The 22,577-nt window shown below is 33.7% G+C and overlaps 1 protein-coding gene across 2 annotated transcripts in view; it reads right to left on the reverse strand.

Annotated features, from left to right (window-relative positions):
- Positions 1-22,577, reverse strand: part of LOC110115077 (pullulanase 1, chloroplastic) — a 94,796-nt gene that overhangs the window by 433 nt on the left and 71,786 nt on the right. For both annotated transcript variants that reach the window (XM_028699549.1, XM_020848207.2), the window contains 7 exons: positions 21,817-21,873; positions 12,443-12,517; positions 6,691-6,779; positions 6,314-6,391; positions 5,741-5,879; positions 1,038-1,147; positions 669-768 (listed from right to left, as the gene is read on the reverse strand). In XM_028699549.1, coding sequence (XP_028555382.1) covers positions 669-768; positions 1,038-1,147; positions 5,741-5,879; positions 6,314-6,391; positions 6,691-6,779; positions 12,443-12,517; positions 21,817-21,873 — 648 coding nt within the window. The remainder of the gene's footprint in view (positions 1-668; positions 769-1,037; positions 1,148-5,740; positions 5,880-6,313; positions 6,392-6,690; positions 6,780-12,442; positions 12,518-21,816; positions 21,874-22,577) is intronic.

Raw genomic sequence — 22,577 nt, forward strand, 5'->3', positions numbered from 1 at the left:
CCAGTACGTGTCGGATACGGTATTTCCCACATCCATTTCAAATACTATTTAATTTCAAAAGGGTACGCGTGTCCGTTGAAAAAAAAAAAAAAAAACCCGAAAAAAAGACACGTATTTACTTCAGCGGCTGCGAGCGAGGTACTCTCATTTCCAAGATGGATTTGAGTCTCTTGATGATATGGTAATATTAGAAATTGCTAATCTTTTACTTGATGAGCCTAAATTAGATGTTATGATATTTATTGAAGATGATATAGAAGTTCAAAGACAAATCATTGAAGAAGCTAATCATATCATTCCTTCTATTGAATATTTGAAACTTCATATGCTAGACAATTTATGTTTATGTTTTTGTTGTTGTTCTAGACATTTAATGCTTACTTTTATTTTGATATTATAAGCTACAAATGATGTTGCTTTCATTTTTTATGGTAATTTCAAATATTATGCTTTGATTGCTTTCTTAATTTTTATGTATGATTTATAAATTATAATGACGTGTCCGCACTTTACCCGTATCCTGTATTTTTAAGAATTGATGTGTCCCGTGTTCGTATCGTATCGCATCCATGTCGCCATATCCGTATCGGTACAACATAGATCTCAACCAATGATTAATTCTATATAGATCACAAAAGTGTGATTTATAAATTTAGATAGCAGATTACCAGCACAGGATGCAACTGCAGTGCTCTTCTCTTCAGTGCAGGAATCGGCATTGAGACTTCAGTAGGGCAGGCATTGAATATGATGACAATATATGAGTAGCTGCAGCAAGAATGAATAATGGAAGATGGAAGATGTCAAGAATGAACTTTAGGAAATAATAGATAAACTAAAAATAGACATTTTAAAAGAAGATTCTTGGCTAAAGTTGTGTGTAATAAGCCTACTTTAAGCTGTAAGTTTCTATTAGTAAGCTCCAGTGGAAACTGAATGTTTAATAGAAGTTGACTGTTTATGTTCATTAGACCTGATATTATTCCACACAGTTTTGCTGCATAAAATTTAATTCATAATAATAGATGTTAACCCACTTATGATCAAGTTGAACAATGCCAGGTTTTCCTTCATTGCAATCTTCAATGCTCATAACAATTAATCCTTGAACCCATGAGGTCCCCGTATTAAGAAAACGTACTCTTTCCTGAGAAAAAGGGAAATGGGAACAAAACGCTAGTTAAAATTTCTCAAATGAGAACCAAAAAAAGTAGTCAAAACAAGTTGATGTTCTGGTACAGATTATGATCCCCATTAATGGTTATTGAGTAAATTCAGTTCAAAATTCAATACAAACATTATATGATTTGATGGGTGCATATTGTTAGTCAATTTCCCACAGAGGTGATACTTCTCACGAAAAATAATATACTTTCTCCTCTGATTAGTCTTAGTCATCAGAAAAACTAATCAGCTTGAATAATAAAACACCAAGTTATAATGCCGGTATTCATTCCTGAAAATTGCATATTGCATTCATTAAGACTTAAAAAAGGGGTACAAAAAAGTACAATCTGGCATGGAAATACTGCCTGTCTTCCCAAAATAAAAAACAAAAGGGGAAGACAAAACAGGAAAGGAAAAAGAGCCCCTCAGCTGAAAAGGTCCCCTATGGTATTGAAAAGAGCACAAACAAAGCAAAAAATAAGAGACCACTAGAGAAGGGTTGAAACAGCCACAAGGGCTGATCAATTACCCATTACTTTTGAGGTCACTAAAAGACACCTTAAATTACATGGCCATAATTTCTTAGCAATATCTGAAACTATAGCAATGCTGCTGACAGAAACCAGGTGGATACCATGATGTGAAACGTAAATGCCATTACTTTCCTAGGTGGCAAGATTAATTAAATCCCAAATCAATTTGGGAAGAGAGAATGGAAATCTGAAATTAAATTTCAGATTAAGTGGAATTGCCGGGATGAATTTGAATTTAAATTCAAATTTAATGGGGATAATTAAATTGGAAGAGAGGGAATTGTGGGGGTAATTATGGAGGCTTAATGAGGGGGCCTGTTAATGAGATAGGAGAGAGATTATGCCCAATGAGGGGGCCGGCCACATAGAGAGAGGGAGGAGATTATTTGTCATAAGTAGAGTGGGACCCACATTACTAATCAAAGATTCAATAAAATCTGAATTAAAATTCAGATTTTGAAAGAAAGGAAAATTTTCAATAATGGGGCTATCAATTAGAATTAATTGGAATTTCAAATTCAAATTCACATCCAATTAATATGAAAGCCTTAAATCAAGGAACTATTTTAGGAAAGTCTTTAATGCCTCTTGGAAACAAATTTGAATTTCAAATTTGAAATTCCCAAGAGGGAGGCCGGTGGCTTGGTCGTCCCAAGGAGGTCGGCGGAGCCGCCGGTGGTGGGATTGGCCTGGGATGGCCGGCGGTGGACTTATGGGGGCAGGTGGAGGGGATTTGGGAGGAAGAGAGTTTGGAAACACCTCCAATAGAACTCACAAAGAGATCTACAAGCACCACTTCCTCAAGAACTCACAAAGAGATCTTGGGAATCTCGAAACTCACAAAGAGATCCTTCCACTTCCTCAAGAACTCACAATGAGATCTTGGGAATCTCGGAACTCACAAAGAGATCCTTCTCCTCTCATGAACTCACTAAGAGATCAAACAAGTAGAATAAAATTTCATTAACAATTCATCATCCCATTACATAAGAAAGGGCCTCTATATATAGGCCTAAGAAACTAAAACAAGACACATATGCCCCCAAGGCTTACATAGGACGACCCTCTTAAGTGAGGGTAAAAACGAAAAATTCATAATAAAAATTTAAAAATTACAAATAAAATATAAGATAACGTGGGGCGATGACAGCCGTTGATCTTCAGCTCCTCGGATAGCCATGGACGTTTGGATATCCGCATCATTCTCCCGGGGTGAAAAAGGGCTCGACTCCGTCGAGTCCGCACCCCAGGTAACCATGCTCTAATACCAAGATGATGTGAAACCAGGAATTGGATCTTAGAAAATTAATAAAAACTTGTTAAAATAATGAAAATACAATCTTAATGATTCTCACAATTGATACTTCCAAGAGATCTTAGGTTTCAACTAAGCTTAGGCAGGTTATTACCGCTAAATTAGCAAGATCTATAAAATAACGACGACAATTAATAGTAAAGCCAATGAAAAGCCAACTAGAATCTGGAGGTTAACAAAGCGTTTGTCTCACCTTGAGGCTTACGCTCACTTGTTAGTTTCTAGGGTTGTCGGAAGAAGAAGAACCACACAAGGGATGAAACCACTCCGAGGGAGGCGGTGCCGGCGATCCGTAGTGATGGAGAGGAAGGCGTAGGATGTGGAGGTGGCGTGGAATTTCGGCCGTCAATGGTCCACATGTAGTCCGAACATTGTTTATCAATGACGTGGATAAGGGTCGGTAGGATCCGATCCAAGTAAGCTCCAACAGTGTCGTCGTCGGAGTCAAATCCCGCGTCGAAGAAGGGCGATTGTAGAATGTTGAGATTACGGTGGGCGTCGAACATAAGCCCCCATTCTAGCTCGGGATCTGCCATGCGACATGGGGTGAAGATGGGTGGTCGTCACAAGAAGCTCTCCAAAGGGGAAGAGGGGAAGGTCGGCGGGTTGTAGAGAGGAGGGGAGGCCGGCGGTAGAGCTAGGGTGAGAGGAGGAGTTATGTTTAGAAAACTGAAATTGATTTCAGTTTTAGGGATTTAGGAGGGAAATATTTGGGATCTAATTTTGAAATCCCAAATTAAAGGGGGGGAATTTATGGCTCATTCAATGGGAGAGCCAATAAGGGGGAGGCCGGCGGTGGGGAGAGGGGGAGAGGGAAGTAAAACTGAAATTAATTTCAGTTTTAGTGCAATTGGGGGGAAATTTATTTGAAATCAATTTAGGATTTCAAATTAGAGAAAGGGAGTTAATTGACTTCTTAATGGGGAGCCCAAAGGGGGCCGGCGGTATGGCTAGAGAGAGAGGGATTTGGGGAGAGAGCAAAGGGGGGTTTCCAAATTGATTTGATGATGTGGAAAAGGAGTTAAAAACTCCAAATTAAATCAATTTGAAATTGTATTCAATCATGGGAACTTTCCTAATTTGGAATTCTAAATTAGGAAATAATTCAAAATTTGAATTCCAAATTTCAAATTTGAAATTGGTGGAGAGAGGGATTGGCCGGGTGGGGGAAGGTCGTCGGCTAGGTGGGCGGCCGGGGTTGGGAAAGTGGCCGGCGGCGGAAAACCCAAGGGGCGGCGGCAAGGGGGGCTAGGGTGATTTTAGGTGGGGTTTCTTGTGGTGGGGAAGAGGTAGGTGGAAGAAGAGAAAAGCTAGGATTGCAAATACCTAGAGAACTCACAAAGAGATTTCAAACGAAGAACTCACCAAGAGATCTTCAAAAACTCACAAAGATCATAAGAGTAGAAAATTTGATTCATCCAATAATCCATAAAATACAATGACAAAGCCTTTATATAGGCTATCCGAAACTAAAAACATAAAGACGACATTGCCCTTGGGCTACAACAAGCACTAATCCCCTCATAGGGGTACCAAAAGAAAAAACATGAAATATAAATGACATAAATAAAATAAAACATCAAAAATAAAGACTCTGAATCATGGCCGTCGATCGGCGCCTCCGGCGATGGTACACGTGTCGAAATCTGATGTCCCCATCATACCAACTCAGTTAGTCTAAGTCTAATCTACTCAAAAACTCTATAAAACATATATCGAGGACACCAGCTCAAACGGTCAACCAAGATCCCATCTATTAGTCAAATCCCAAGTTAGCGGCTCAAACTTATCAGCCACCCATTCTAGTTGGGATTATGACAAACAGAATAGATGCTAATAAGTTAGGCCAGCCAGTGAAGATATGCATTCCATTGTAAGTGTCACCCTACTGCGGTTCTAATAGGCTAAACTTGTCAAGGCCCACAAGTTGGCGAAACTCACCTATCAATTCCATAAAAACTAAATATTTTAAATTAAAATTTTTGCTCTTGAGGTGGCTATTGTCCAACTTTTGTGTTGGTTAAGACTCAGCTAAAAACAATTGTTGATGGTGATATGCTCTTTCCCTTTCAAGGCACATCAAACTAATAAGATTGCTCAACTTATAGTAACGGACAAGCTGCAGTCATAGCATCTTGATGCCCAAGTTGCTAGGTGAGTTCTTTTAAAATCGCGAGAGGGAGATCGGAGGGCTTGAACAAGAGACAAAACAAGGAGATGAAGTGGAACAATGTGATAGAGAGGAAGAGGAGAAGGCCAATGTGAGGCTTGTGGTGATTGAAATAATAAAATTTTAAAATTACAAATGGATATACTTAAGGAATTTTATTTTAACTAGATTCAAATTAATGATATTGTATATCATGTTTTCAATTAAGAATAACTCTAGATTTTATCATATAATTAATTATTAAATTATTACTATTAGAAATATAATGATTTATAGATGTTTAGAATTTGAAATCTTGATAAAAAGTTAGAATAATCACTATATGGAATTTAGGAAACATTATTAAGAAAATTGTCTTTATATTTTAAAAAAACTTCAGAAAATATTAAAGCTATAATTTAAATAAACTTTAAAAGAGTACAGAAAAAGGAAGATTTAAATTTCAATATTATCATCTGAATTTAGCTTGAAATATTCAAAAATTTAGGCCTCTAGTACTCTTATGGTTTTTTTGCATTTCTCCCCTTAAAATAAATTAATAGAAATAAATAATACCTGAATATCATTAGCTGTTTGTAAACGGAAAAGTTGCGATGAATATCTAATTTGCAATAATTCTATAAAATTTTCCACTGCAGCAAGGATATGATGCTTTTGAGGCTTGAATGATGAATCTGCCAAGCGAGGTCTAATCCTGCAATGACATGAAGATTATTTATGGGCTATTTGGTTAGATAAAAAAGAAATATAATGTAAAAAAAATACTTTGGAATTGTTTATATATATATATATCAAGTGAGCTTGCTCGCTCAAAATTCGGAAAGTTTAGTTTACCTCTAAAAAGAACTAATATGATTTACACTACATTTATTTAGTGCATTTCTTTTTCATCCCACAAAACATCAATATTTTCAAAACCCTGCATTTGAAAAACTTTACACATATTTTAATTCCAACCAAACAACCCTTTGAGCAAGAACAATAGAATGATGGAAATATCACTTAACTTTGCATTTTGCATAGACCTTCATGTAAAAAAAACATCTCCATATGATTAACCATAATCAACCAAACATAATTGTAGTTAAAAGTAAAAAATTAATGAAATGCTATTAACAATTCACTTACAGGGGCCAGTTATTTTCATTCTTTCCTCTGGGAGGTAGCCCGACACCCCAATTGTTTGACTGATAACTGAAGTCAAGCCTAAATGAAAACGAAACGTATCATAAAGCAAAGTAAATATGACGTCTTGTGCCTAAATAAATTATCTTAGCTTCAACAATCTGCCCTTCCTCAATTAATTTTGTCATAAGACAATATTTATTTATTTAGTTTTATTTTATTTTATTTAATAACATAATATATTTTATGGTCAATGGTCCAAAAATAAACTATTATCTTAGAAGTGGAGGTACACTATTACAGCCTTGTAAACAAGAGGACCGAGCAAATAACCGTATGTATTATGTAATGGTACTGCGTGATAAATGATAAATGATCACCTATTGAACCAATCACCAGAGTTGTATGAATCACGATCGAGTGATTTTGACCGCAACATGTCATCACCACAATGGAAAAATGGTATTCCCTATAAAAGAAATAAGTAAGAAAATAAGTGTCAGTTTTATCTTCAAAAAAATATTCAGAAACATTTTTAGGGGCGTTGGGGATGGAGGGAGTTGCTAAATTTTATCCTAGAAATGCAAATGAAATATAAAGTCGCCTAATAAAGTGAAGTTACACCTCAGTCAATATAGGAATACGCAAGGGCAGAACTAAACAAAAGACGAAGAAGGAACAAGCTGTTATAGCTGCTAGAAGCAAAACATAAAAGCAGAAGACCTGTAACATAAAGCCATTCCAACCACTCCCCCAAGCGTCTATGCTCTGTTGGAGTACATGTGACCTCTTGACTGAACGTTATCCATGATTATAACGATCATTTAGATTAAAGAATATTTTTGGTGGCCACGATAGAAAAATCACGGATATGACGGTTAACCTCAATAGCTACTATGAAGTGTTCGTGCAAAAAGCCTGAACAGTGTTCGTCGTGATACACATTCGGGGCAACATAAATAACTTAAACAGACACCCACATTATTTGGGTATTCATGCAATAAAAATTAAAAAATTTGCCCTTGTGTGAAGAGATGGGTGACGTCAATCTGAATGAGCGACAAAAACAAAAATACAAAAAAAAATCAAAATCCTTCTTTTTTATTTGCTACTATTACTGTATTATTATTATAATTAATAAAACTAAACAACCACAACAATAATAACAACACTCAGCCAATACCCGTATCTGATCTCTTGCAGTTCCTCGTACTTACGCCATTCCCCTACACGAGCCCTCTCAAATTGAACTCCATCCATCCCTCTCTCTTGTTGTCCTTCATGCACACACACATACCCGCACTCACATCCCTTATCTCACTCCCACTTGAGGTTGCCGCCTGCATGGCCAGATGCATGCAGCCATAGGCCTCCTCCTTTCTCTCACTATCCCTCCCTTTTATGTTCTCCTCTCTCCCTACACCTCTTTATCTCCCTCTCTATTTCTCTCATTATCTCTTATTTCACTTTTATTCTCTCCATTTCTCTTTCTCAATAAAGACCCATAGACACCTTATTGGCATGATGGGATATAAGATCTCCCGGCTGCGGTGTTTCACAACATCAACCATGCACATTTTCTAAGTGCAGTGGGAAGGCATAACACTACTGAAAATGCCTCCTATACGGGAGACGTCAGGAGACTACCAAAATTTTCAGTGAATGAAATTGCAACTTATAAAATTAAAATGAACCTTTGCACTCAACAACATGACCAACAATTAAAATACAATTATAAAATTAAAAATAAAATGAAATATCAAACACCCAAAATGCAATATTTGTCACGTCTAATGAACTGCAAGGTTTAGAATTGAACATGAACACTATAACGAAACAAACTTGTTGGGCCTTGCGATGAATTTGAAAGCTAGTCAACAAGCAGAGGACATATAATGAATTTAAGAGCTCACTTGCAAGTACAAAATCTCTTAAGTACACTAAACAACTCTCCTGAATACTCAAAACTCTCAAGAACACACTCGTGAGCTGAGCTTTGAATAAAAATAAACTAGAATGAGATGCTATTTATAAATTGAAGAGAAACTCCTTCCCTATGAGGCACACTCGAGCAAAAAACAAGCCACAAACAAATAAATGGTGCACCTTTTGAAAAATACAAGAATAAATTCAACCCATGACATTGACAACCGAACCCACAACATATGCACAAGCGGATGAAATGTAAAATATCAAGTTGCAAAAACCGGACTGGACATCAAATTAGAATAAAAGGTTCAACCTTCAATAGTTCAACTAGGGTTAAACCGAGAGTTGAACTAGATGTGGAAATAAATAATAAAAGTATTTAAATAAGGTCTAAATGATATAATAATGATGGAATAATTATGTAATAATATAATTTTGCGACAAAAATATGAATAGAATTCATATACAATATATTCTATAATTTTAAATTTAAATATCTTTAATTTTTAAATTTGATATTAATTTAAATTTAGTTTATATATAAATATATAATTTAATATAAATTATTACTATTTTTTATTACATATTTAGATATAATTTATACATATAACTTATATAACAAATTCACATCATCAAATTATATATATAAATCATTCATGCATATAATTAAATATATAAAAATTTTGGAAATGATAATTATATGTATTTAATTCTTTTTTAAAAGTAATAATATATTAAATTTAAATTAATTTATTTAATTATTTAAATATAAAAACACTTGAACCAGCTGGTTTTAAGAAACTGGAACCGATTCACCAGTTGAATTGGCGGCTCTAATTAATTCGATTCGGTATGATGCAAAATTAGTTTTCAAGATGAAACAGATTATTCATGATTGAACCGATCAAATTAGCCATTCTAGTTTGCTTTTTAGACCTATGCAAAAATATAAAGCCACGTACATGTTTTAAGAATAGTGTGTTCACATGAACAACTACTACATCATACATCTACATATCTTAAATAGTCACATTCGCTTGAATAGTTTTCAAATACAATGATCCAACCTATTGCACGTTATAGGTTGACAAGTACCTAAGCGACGCCTACATTAAGAAACTTGTACACACACAATAAACAAATAGTGCGTCCCATGAGCGAACAATGAGAAACTATTTTGGCAAATGTTTACTACAAAAAGAAACGGCAACATACATGGGTCAAATACAAATCGCGATATCCAACACCCATCTCCATGATCGCATATTCCACACGTTTCAAGTATTCACTCACCTCTTTCTCTAGCACTCACATTCTCTCCCGCAACGACCTTTCAACTTTGGCTCACATTCTCACTCCCAATGCACTCCTGTTCCGTCTTTCTCAATCTTTAGCTCTCATCATAATCACTCATATTACTCTTTAGACTAGCGTTGATGGGAAATTTTTCTACTTTAGTACTAAAATATTTGAGATCAAATGCAGCATAGAAAATAATATATTATTCCCAAAAATAAAAAATATTAATTTGCAATGGACTCAATAACAAACCTTATATTTTATTTTCTTTTTATATGCCATAGATATTTCCCAATAAAATATATTTGATTGAATAGGATTTATTTTATACTCATATCCAAGTTCCCCATAATAACAAGTTTATATAGTTAATTACATCTAAATGATATTTGGCCTTTAATTTTTTTTTTAATTAGTAATTTACATTTGTTTTTCAATCTACTACTTTATAAGATTTTTAAGAAATTCATTTTAAATATTTGGTCTTTAGAATTTCAGTGATGATTGAATCAACTTAACATTGATAAGTATAAGCCAAAGGAGGAAAGAGTACGAGTATTTAATTTTGAGATATGCAGAGGTACTTAATAATATCTTAAGTTAGGCTTTACATTTTGAAATTGAATTTAAGTTTATGCTGATGAATTTGATTTTGAAAATTGAGGCTTATATTCCAATAATATAAGATTAAAATAAAAAACCAACGAGTTGAGGGCTTATAATGCAACTAAGAAATACATTAGCCTCAGACCCTAGATTTAATGTGAGAATTAGCAACAGGTAGTAACTCAAATATAAATCAATTAAAATGCATGGGATCTATGAACTTGAAACCTCACCTATAATTAAGTTAACCTATCCTCTAGTCTTACAAATCCTACCTGAAAAATATGTCTAGCTAAATCCACCTAAGTACTCTTAAAAATCATGCAGTCATGATATCCATGCAAATACATAATAGATTAGATTATTTTGATTTTACGAAATAAAATTATAGCTTATCCACTTATGATAAAATGCCTAACCAAAGGGGTATGTATAAGATTCACAATGTAATTTTTTTTGTTATCAAATCCTTAACGTGAGAGCTTATATTGTTATATGTGATTTACAAGGCTATACATATGATGTTCATCAGCAAAATAAATAGGATTGTTGTTTATTGATAAGCACAACCATATGGAAGAGTAATCAATCAAACACTTAATCGCATACACCCATTAAGGGGATTTGCATTTTAATTTAGTTTTGAAAGAGTTAATTTATTTTTAGATAAGCCACGTAAATTTATTTGAAAATATTATCTTATGGTTTGTTTTAAGAGATCTTACATTTTACAGGATAGAAAACTTAATTTCTTAAGAGTCTGTCACACAAAATATCCACCCCACCCTGAAGCAACGCATAAAAAGAAACCTAAGAAAATATGTAATTCTAATGCATATTTAAAGTAAACAAGCAGTCAATTACAAAAAATCAACTACAAAATAATATAAAGGCTTTTCACATTCAGGAAAATAAAAATGACAACTAAGTTGTGTGCCTTATATAATATAGTTGAATTTACAAACTCGACCAGTGAGTTTTCAAGTTTTGGCTTTTGATGCTTATTAGGCTTCACTTTAGAGTTCAACATTCTGGCTCACCGTTCCTTTCGCTATATCACAAGCTTATATAACTTATTGAAAATATGAATGAATTACATTTGCAAAAAGAAAACCCTTTGCTACAAATCAAGAATTAGAAAACCCATAATATATTTATATATATATATTCAAGCAATTTAATAATAATAATAGTCATTTTAATTAAAGAATAACATCTAAATTTTCTACAACAACAACAACAACAACATCAAGCCTTTATCCCACTACGTGGGGTCGGCTACATAAATCCTTTTTCTCCATTGTGTCCTATTAAAAGTCAAATTCTCGTTTAAATCTAATAAAGAAAGGTCAGTCCTAATATTTTCATATAATTAAAGAATAACATCTAAATTTTCTATTAAATTTAAATATATTTTGCAAAATGAACCCCAGATATGAAACCTGCTAGCAGGTGGGACAAAAAGGACCTCGAAAGAGGCAAAATGGACATCTATGTAGTTTAATGACGATAATGCAAGATTTACCTGAACTCCATTGAACATTTTTTATAAAAGTTAACTATATAAAAAATGATGGGCAGAACCTTAAAAGACTAATTATGATATTTTGTACAAGCTTCCAATGAAATAAATGATGATCCTAAATATGATTTTTATGTTATTTAGCAAATGTTTGTAAGTTGATTCAATTATTATTTAAATTATGTTATTCCCTGTAATATTGTATTTAATCTTTTATTTAAATTGCATAACTTTATGAGCTTGATAGCTCACTAGTTCTTTTATACTTACTGTTGTTACAAGTAAATGCAAGAAAAAAATTGAAGCAGAGTAGTCTCATGTTATTGAATATTTAGGTTTTTGTTTACTAGTTTTTATGAGGTATGTATACAGTCAAATAATGGTGAAGTATTTTGATTTTCTTAATGACTCTGTAATTACTTGTGTGAGACAAGAGGGAATATTTAGATGCTTCCATTATTCAAAACATATGTGTTAATGTAGTTGAGTTAAAAATATACATATGGAAATGCTTAGAAGTATTATATGTTGAAAATTATGAATGTATTTTCCTGTGACACTTTGTGTTAGTGAGGTGTTACATAAATAACAACCAAAACTTTGTTTTGTTAAACAGCATGCATAGTACAAAACAAAACATAATCAATGAGTTTACAAAATGTTCAGCAATCATGATAAAGATTGCAAGTGAAATTTCAAGAATACATGAAAAAAAATCAACAAACCAACATGTGAAATTTAGAGATTACATTAAATGAAAAAAAAAAAAAACCAACCTGTGAAAGAGCGACAATACTAGTGGCTACATGATTTATCCTACATCGGTCATCCACTGAAATGCCAACTGGAGCCTGCATATGAGCAGCCAAAAGCAAATACATCCACAATGCTAGTTTACATTGATCAAATGATTGAAAAACAAGCATCAATAAGCATTCTTAGAGATGGGCTAGTAATTTGATATTGATATAGAAGATCATTAGACAATTAGAAATATTTTAGCTTGAACTGAGCTCAGTTTAAAATAACAAACTGACTTATGATCAAATCTGGTCTCAATCTAATTTAAACCACCCTAAACCCTATATTGAGCCCTGCAAGTTGGAAATCATAATAAGATATATTTGGCTGTGTAAATAAATGTATGCATGCATATAGTAATTTTTAAGATTTATAGTTCAGGTTTTAAGGTTTTGTACTACTTATTTAACATGTAAGATGTTTGTTTACAACAATAATGAACTTCTTCAATATGCATTTATGGATGCATGTAAGCATTCAAGAATGAGAACTTGACGAAAAGATAAAAAATGGATAAAAAATAAAATCAAATATTTATCAAATGTGGTGAATTGGGCTCAACTAAAATTTAGATCACATAAAAAAGACCTTTGGCAAGGTAAAGCTAGAACAAGGTCAAATGGGAAGACGTCAAACCAATCTAAACTTAGGGTTGGGTCAGCTTGAAATTAGATCATTTTCAACCCTATCTAATGCCATATAAAAATAAAGTTACACTAAGAAATAAAAGGTTAAAAAAATGAAAATTGAAAAGTTTTGGAGGTGCTTTAAAATAAATGAGGTTTCCTCTTATACATCGTAATGAAACTGAAAACTAAGAGAACGACATATGAGTTGAAAGATTTGAAATGATATTTTATGCCTATTCAACTGGTATTTTTGCTTTGAGAATAATTGTTGGCTCAAGAAAAATGGCACGAATACATGAATCCTACTTTGCAGCTGTAGGATTCTATTTCCTTTAAGTCAGATTATAGTAAACCAAATTGTTTTTTAGGGTAATGTCAGGATTTAAAGATCTAGGGTCTTTACTCGTCATGAGTGCTTGTACTCATGGTTAATTACCCCACTTAATTCGTAAAAGAAAACTCTCGATTAAGGATGAATAGTTTTTAGGTATTTTAAGGGTAAACCCGATCAAGAACCCATGGTTTCGTCGTCCCGGGTATACCTTAGGTTTCAGTCTACCAACACTATAATCATTGACCATAGTGTCTAGGGAATCTGATTAACAGCCATAAGTTTCACCCTTTCAGAGATCTCGAGTAGACTGATGGTGAGATTTGAGTTTTTATTTTATTTGGAATTTGGGGTTTACATCTATTAGAATACCCAAAAGTTGATTTAATTTGGGATTTATAACTTCGTTTAGACGTTATCCATAAATTTGAATTTAACAGGTCTTCGACTTCTTTGGAAGTAGACCAGGTGTTCGAATTTGGATCGGGACTTACAGCTTTCATAGAAAGTATCCTACAACTTAGCTCTATAGCAAGACTGCCCGAAGATTTAATTGTTTTTGTAGGTCTTATGACTTCTCTTAGCAAGTTGCTTGAAAAGCGGGTCTTACAACTTAATCTTTTAAGTTAAGATGCTCATTGGTTTGAATTGGATTGTTTGGAGTTTAAGATTATTGCAATTTATTTAGCAATTTTTCTAAAATGTAGGTCTTACGACTTCACTTAGAAGTTGTCCGATAGCGGGTTTTACAACCTAATCTTATAGACTAGGATGCTCAATTGTTTGAATTTGATTGTTTGTCCGCGAACAGTAGTTGTTTGACACCAGACCGTAGTTTTAATTGATTGGTTACTAGCAGTTGTGCTTATAAGTTTGACCAGTTGTCATTGTGATACTAGTGGTTTTTTTTTTCTATAGTAGTTTTTCTTTTTTGTTATTTCAAAGGTTCTTTTTAGTACTAGTAGTTTACTTTTCCTGCACCAGTGTACAAGTAATTTACTTTTCCTTCACCAACATATTAGTAGTTTACTTTTCCTTCACCAGTGTACTAGTAATTTACTACAACATTTTTTGTTTTAGCATTTATTTTTTATATTAACTTATTTTAATGAACTTCATTTATTTACTTCGAGGAGCTCGTATAAAAGAGTTGGAGCTTGCAGAGTGTTCTTTTTCTATTGGAGAGTTTTAGTTTGTGTTGTGAGGAGTTTTTTAACAGAAGTTTGTATAGTTGAAAGTTGTGGTTGTTGAGTTGTGTTGTTGTTTGGAGAGTTGGTTGAGTTTAGAACTGTCTGTACAAAGTTGAGAGTTGTTTGTGTTGATTTGGAGAGTATTGTGTATATTGATTAGTGAAACCTCCCCTTCCCCCTCTTCTTTTCTTTTTTTTATTGCAATTTATTTTAAAATTGCTTCAATTGATTAATTAAAATACCATCAAATTTTAAATTGTTCTCATATTTTTTAAAACTCTCAGATTTAAAATTGTCATTTAAAATGTTTTTGTATTCAAATTCTTATATTTAAAACATTCTTGGATTTAAAATTAATCAATTAATTAATTAATTTGACTGCTGAATCAATTTCAATTAATTATTTTATAAGCTAGAAAAAGAGGTAATATTTTGACAACCAGAGACCTCTAATATTTCAAAAAGAGAATAACATTTGAAATGTCACAACAATTTAAATTTTTTCACTCAATATTATCTATGTTGGAATTTCTTAATGAGAGGTCTTAATAAGAGTTCTCATTTGGAGACATTTGAGGCACCTCAAGATAGAATTTGAATTGAAATGATATCCATAAAGTTCTTATTTTTGTTGGATGCCATTTTGGAGAATAACAAGAAGCAGGATAAATGTATATTGAAGAATATGTTCATTCTTTTGGCTTATAAAAATTTTTTGTAGTGAACAATTAGTAATAATTCAAATGAACTTAATTACAATGATGATTGCAAAGATCATTAAAGAGCATGGATGACAGGGGTGTTCACAACATCTCAACTCTCATGCATTTTGATGATGAAGAAAAAAAAAACTCAATTAATCAATTATTTTGATTAATTAGAATCAATAAACTTTATTAAATATTAATTAACTAAATCATTTAATTAAAATTTAAAAATTAGTTTTTCCATTATTATTGAATTAATTGATGGTTAATTTGAATTGCTATATAGATTTCTGAGGCAATTTCGGCAACCTCCCAGTATCCTCTCCCCTCTTGGGGAGGTTAGGGCAGCACTTGTCGTTGCTTCTTCCCACCCAGACCTAAAGTCGACAGTGCAAGGTCTTTAAAAATTAAAATCATCAGCCCAAATTAAAAATCACGGCGCAAGTCTTCATACATTATAATCATTCGCTCGTATTAAAATTCACGACGCGGGTCTTCAAATCGACGAATACTTGTTTTATAATTTGTCATAATTTATTTAATTATATAAATCAACATATTTAATTGTAGCAATGTTGTATGTGTCTAATAATAACATATAATTCAATTATATTTTTTCTCAAATTTATAACAAGACAATGTAATACTTTATGTTGAATATCAACCTTGAGAAATTGAGACAATTCAAGCAATGCAAATAAACCAAGACAACAATACATTTTTATTGTCTTAAATTGAGAATAAATGCTTTAAGGTAATGTTTATGCTTTGACAAACCAAGACAATAAACGCAATTTTATTCTTTTAAATTGAGAATCTTTTAAATTGGAAATAAGTTCTTCAAGGTAATATTAATGCCTTAGAAAATCAGGATAATTCAGACAATATCATTTCATTCTCTTAAATTGAGAATAAAATAATATAATGCCTTAAGACAACAGTTTGCTGTATAGGCGAAGTGAAGACATTTTTTCAAAGAAGATTAAAGATTTTGACGAATAGAGTGTTAGCAAACTGAGGCAATCATGTGTGAAGACGGATCGTAGGCTTAAATTTATTTGCGGAGCCACTTACAAAAATTATAACCGAAAACATGGAGGTAGACGTTTACGATTGTCAAAGCCGAAAGCGGCTGTGCATGTATCGGGCACAGATGGACGTCAAAGGTCAATTTGGTGCAGACTTCACTTCATCGGGAATGAAGGCAATAGATTTTCTTGCGAACAAAAAAAGTATTCAACTGATTTTTTAACGAGCAAAACAATTGCACAAAATAGAACAAATCAGAACGAGCGTAAGTTTTTTATCTTTTTTTACTTATGTGGTAAGTTCGTACCTTCAAATTAAAATTGTATTATCAAATGAGAAGCAATTACGTTAATTTGAAGATAAACATCTCGTCTCATACTTGAAAGTCAAATATTATAAATAACGTGTTTGCAAAAAATAAACAAAATACTGGGTAGTTTGTGTAACTAACCGATGTGACTCAATATCATAAAACGGTGAAAGTTTAGATTGGTATACGTACATGTTGTAAATTGTAAGAAAGCCGCAACTTTCTGTAAGCTCTGTGGGTTCACTCTTCTTCAAGACCGTGACATAATGCTAAGAATGTCCGAATGTCCGAATGTACTAAAGTCATTCTTGCATAGGCTTCAGAAAAAATAATAAGGTCTTCAAAAATTTTCTTCTCATCTTTCTTGCGAACAAAGAGCAAATGTAAATCGGCGCTCAGGTCCGTATAGTGTGATGATAACAAAATACAGACGAGATCAACTATATTATTGATGACTCTAACTTTGTAAGTCCACCAGGGTGTACCACTATTTAATCTGATATTTAATATTCTGCATGAGATTTAAAATTCTTTAAGAGCTGATAAATATGTCAGGTATTGAGAAACAAGCTACTAAGAAAGATAACCAATCAATTATTCTTATGTACTCTCAACAAATCCAATTAGTTGCTGATATTAATCCATTACTGATTAATCGATTAGAAGCAATGAATGAAATTGGATTCGAAGTCAGATTTTATACCATGGGAGATTAACGTAACATATTTTCAAGCATGCATCACCGATGTAATGACAGGAGCTCTCCGCCACTGATATTATCATTTTAAAAGTTATCGAACTTCTAAGATTAAAGCAAAAACTAAGAACATTATTCATTACGTTATTGATATATATATCTGCATTTTATACAAAGTTAAGACCCATACATAAATTACATGGCACAAAAGGTATCAGATATGGTTCATCCTCATTATTTACAAACGATATTGAACTACCCTTCCTCTTGTATTAGCAATTGAATAATTTGATTCTTTTGAGACAATTTTTATCAAGAATGCTTTTATTGCTCCCACTTATCATGAGGCAACTATCAATGAAGGTCATAACAAAACTGAATATATTGCTACTCAATACCTGACCTATTTACCAACTCTTAAAAAACATGAAATCCCATGCAAATTATTAGATATCAAATTAAAGAGTGGTACACCCTGGTAGACTTGTAAATTTATAGTCACTAATGATACAGTTGATCTATTATGTATTTTGCCATCATCACACTACACGGACCTGAACGTCGATTTACGTTTGTTCTTTGTTAGCAAAAAATGTGAGAAAAAACTTTTGAAAACCTTATTACTTTTCTTGAAGCTTATGCAAAGAACGAATTTGGTACTCACGATCGTGATGACATAGTGGATCCAACATTCAAACATTCTTAGTATTATGTCACGGCCCTGAAGAAGAGTGGACCAACATAGCTTAAAAAAAGTTACAGCTTTCTTATAATTTATAACATTTACGTGTACAATCCTAAACTTTCACCGTTTTCTAATTTTGAGTCACATCGCTTAGTTACACTAACTATCCAGTACTTTGTTTATTTTTTTGCAAACACGCTAGTTGTAGTATTTAATTTTCAAGTATGGGGCGAGACGTTTATCTTCAAATTAACGTAATTACTTCTCATTTAAAAATATAATTTTTATTTGTAGGTACGTACTCACCACATAAGGAAAACAAAAAGATAGAAAACTTACACTCATCTTGACTTGTTCTATTTGATGCAATCATTTTGTTTGTGAGAAAATCAGTTGAATACTTCCTCCGTTCGCAAACAAATCCGTTGCCTTCAATCCGATCGAGTGAAGCCCGCGCTGAATTGACCTTTGATGTTTGTCTGCACCCGATACTTGCACAGCCGCTTTCAGCTTTGACAATCGCAAATGTCTATCTCCCTGTTTCCGGCTAATTTATGTAAGTAGCCGCAAATTGATTTAAGCCTACGACCCATCTCCACACGTGTTGCCTCAGTTTGCTGCCTCTATTTGTCCAAATCCTCAGTATTTATTGAAAGCTTGCATCCACTTATGCCTATACATAAAACTGTTGTCTCAAGATATTATAATATTTTATTCTTAATTTAAGAGAATGAAATGATATTGTCTGAACTGTCCTGATTTTCTAAGGTATTAATAATGTCTTAAAGAACTTATTTTTAATTTAAAAGAATAAAATTGCATTTATTATCACGATTTGCCAAAAACATTAATATTGTCATAAAACACTTATTCTCAATTCAAGAGAATAAAAGTGTATTACTATCTTGATTTCCCAAGATATTATATTTCCTTAAGACACTATTTTTTCATTACTTGAATTGTCTCAATTTCTCAAGATTAACATTCAATATAAATCAATATACTGTCTTGTTCTAAATTTGAGAAAAAAATATATAATTGAATTATCTGTTATTATTAAATACATACATGATTGCTATAATTAAAAATGTTGATTTACAGAATTAAATAAATTATGACAAATTATAAAGCAACATGTATTCGTCAATTTGAAGACTCACGCTGTGATTTTTAATTCAGACGAATGATTTTAATTTTCAAAGACCCGCGCTGTGATTTTTAATCTAGGCAAATGGTTTAATCTGTGAAGACTCACGCCGTAATTTTTAATCCGGGCAGATGATTTTAATTTTTGAAGACACTGCGCCGTCAATCTTAGGTCCAGGTGAGAACAAGCAACGGTAAGTGCCGCCCCAACCTCCTCGCGAGAGGAGAGAACACCAAGAGGCTGCCAGAATTGCCTCAAAAATCTATACAGCAATTCAATTTGAACATTAATTAATTCAATGAAAATGGTACAAATGATTTTTAATATTTAATAAAAATTTATTGATTAATATTAATCAAACTGATTGATTAATTGAGTTTTCTTATTTTCTTCATCATCAAAATGCATGGGAGTTGAGAAATTGCAAACACATGTCCTCTAAGCTCTTTAATGATCTTTGCAATCATCATTGCAATTAAGTTCATTTGAATTGTTACTAAGAACATATTACCAAAAACATTTATAAACCAAATGGGTAAACATATTTTTCAATTTACATTTATCTTGCTTTTTATTATTATCCAAATGGCATCTGACACAAATAAAAACTTTTTGGATAATATCTCAATTCAAAGTCTATCTTGAGGTGCCTCAAATGTTTCCAAATGAGAACTCTTATTCATAGTGAATCCTACCATAGAGTTCAAGGAAACCTCTGCCAAATCCAGATGCAACTTCTCATCCGTTTTTCCCTCTTCCTCTACTTCACCTCTCTCCTCCGTTTTCTCGTCATCACAAATGGTGAGAACCTGCAGAGTTCGGTCCCTACACCTATGCCCTGGGGTATACTTCTCATCACACCTGAAACATAACCCCTTTGCTCTCTTTTCCTGCATCTCCTTCTCTATTAGTCTTTTAAAATTTCCCCCACTACTTCCTCTTACTGGCCTCACAAAATCCCCCTGTTGTCGGACCCTTGGGTGTTAAAAAGGGTGGTTGTAGTCCTGTAAGAGCCTCCTGAGTGTCTGCTCTTGGTCCGCCTCTCATGATATCTCTAATTTTCCACCAATTGTGCCAACTCCATGGCCTCTCCCAAATCATGCGATCTCAGTACCTTCACAGCAGCTATGATATCTGATTTGAGCCATTTCATAAAGTTCCCCTCCAATACGGGTCTCTGATAATAGCTCCACCCTACTGGCCAGGAGCTCAAACCGCTCATGGTAGTCAGCCGCTGATTCATCCTACACCAAAGCAAAAAATTGCTCATAGAAATCTCATCCCCTGTCGGTTTGGAAACGTTCTAATAAACATTCCTTGAATTATCTCCATCTTCGGATGGGTCTCCTCTAGTCTCTCCATTAGTACCATGACAGCGCTTTCCCCTCCAAACATAAACCTGCTGCTGTCAATTTCTTTTTTTCTGTTTGCCCATTGACGGTGAAGTACCTCTCCACCTTATAAATTCACCCATGTGAGTCGTCCTCTTCAAAAATGAGCATCTTCAGCTTCCTCACCTTCTGATCTCCCCCATTTCCCCTTATTTTTCCATAGCTTCCCCTTTCCCAAGTGTTTGGCTCTCCCCAAGTCTCTCAGTCTTCCCTTGCCCTATCATAACCAAAGCCTCCATCGGGTTCCTCTTTCCTTCCTTCAAAATCAGCACCCCGACGACCATAATATCCCTCCCTATGTTCCCAATCATCATCCCTTTGCTCCTGCCCCCCATACTCAAGACTTTCCCCATACCTACCTCCTCTATCTTCCCTCTGGAAAGGCTCTAAATGGGGTATTCTCCTTTCTCCCTCTACGATCTCCACCTCATCTTTTTCCCTATGAATTTCAAAATTTGTATTCTTTCCTTCTGGCCCTCTCGCCTCGGAAGCCGCCATTTGCATGTGAAACTCTAACATCTTCTTCATCATGTCCCGCAAGTCATCCACTTGCCCTTCCATGGAGGAAATTAATTCCTCTACTGTTCTCTTGATTTGATTCATCTCCCCTTCAAGTCTCTCCTCTAGCGCATCCGCTTTCTTGGCAGCCATCACTCCCCGAATTTTTGTAGATTAAAAAATCTAAATTAGGATCACAAAAAACAGAAAATTCCTCCATAGCCAGCCGAAAAACAGCATATGAAATTTGCCAGAAATAGCCCACCAACGGTCCCAAGACTTGCTCTGATACCAATTTAATAGAAAACACTTGTAGATCTCAAGTATTTTGTACTTGTAGATTCAAATTTCCCTTCAAACTCTGTCAAAAATCTTTCCTAAATGGCTCCATGGGATCCAGCAGCTTACGCGACTAGTACAGGAGAGGCGGAGAGTTCCGCCTCTTTCGCCCAGGCCGGTCCCGAAGGACCGGCTGGACCGGTCTAACAACATAGTCACAATAACATCCTCACATACCTAGGTTATGCCGCCAATAATAATGAACAAGAAAGTGGTGTTGTCCTCTACGAGCATAAGCAAAAGGTTAAAAGAATGTACAGTATGTTTTACAACACATGTATATATCAAACCTTTGTGTAATATATCAATATGCTGCTGATTGAGAAGTCAAAAAGGAATATTATGAGATAAAATAAAATGAGGTTTATAATAGCAAACTACTGGGAAGGGGAATACCTTCAAACAGATAATGTCAAACAATGTTTCATTGTCATGTGCAGAGACATAATTAACCTGAAAACCAAAAACTGGTGATTATTTTGATTAAAAATTCTTAAACATAAAAAACAAGAATGTTCATATATATATATAACATGCCCATGCAAATCAGATGTGTTCACTAATATATATATATATATATGATAACAGTCTCTGGTTTACAATTGCTCCATGTTATCTTAACCTATTGTTGTTATTCCCAAGGCTATTTATAGTGCTAGATCCAGATATTTTTGGTTTTGGTTGGGTTCCCAGCTTGTTTGTTGCTGGAACTCCAGTTTGCTAGTCTTGCGTAGGGTGTAAGTGAGCTGAGCCAACTCTTGACTCGATAAAGAGCTCGTGAGCCGAGCTTATCAAGCCGTGAGCTCGGGCTAAAAGTTAAGCTCAAGCTCGAGTTCGAGCTTGAAAAAGCTCGACTCGTGAGCTCGCGAGCCGGCTCGCATTAGCTGCCATAATTTTTTTGAGAAAAATTAATAAATATGTTTACTCAGTTTGAAGATATTGGAGGCATTTAAATCGAAAAAAAAAAAACGACAAGATACTCTTATTTTTTTCCAAGTCTGCTATTTTTCCAAAAAAATTACTAAAGCTGTAATTTATCATTATTAAATCTACAGTAACTTTTAGCTTCTTTATACATATATAAATCAAATGCCACATTCCAAGAAAAAAAATCCACATTCGAAGAAAAAACTTCTTTAACTTTAGCTTGGTGGTGT

Source organism: Dendrobium catenatum, unplaced genomic scaffold (assembly GCF_001605985.2).
Source record: "Dendrobium catenatum unplaced genomic scaffold, ASM160598v2 fragScaff_scaffold_1338, whole genome shotgun sequence".
NCBI classification, from domain to species: Eukaryota; Viridiplantae; Streptophyta; class Magnoliopsida; order Asparagales; family Orchidaceae; genus Dendrobium; species Dendrobium catenatum.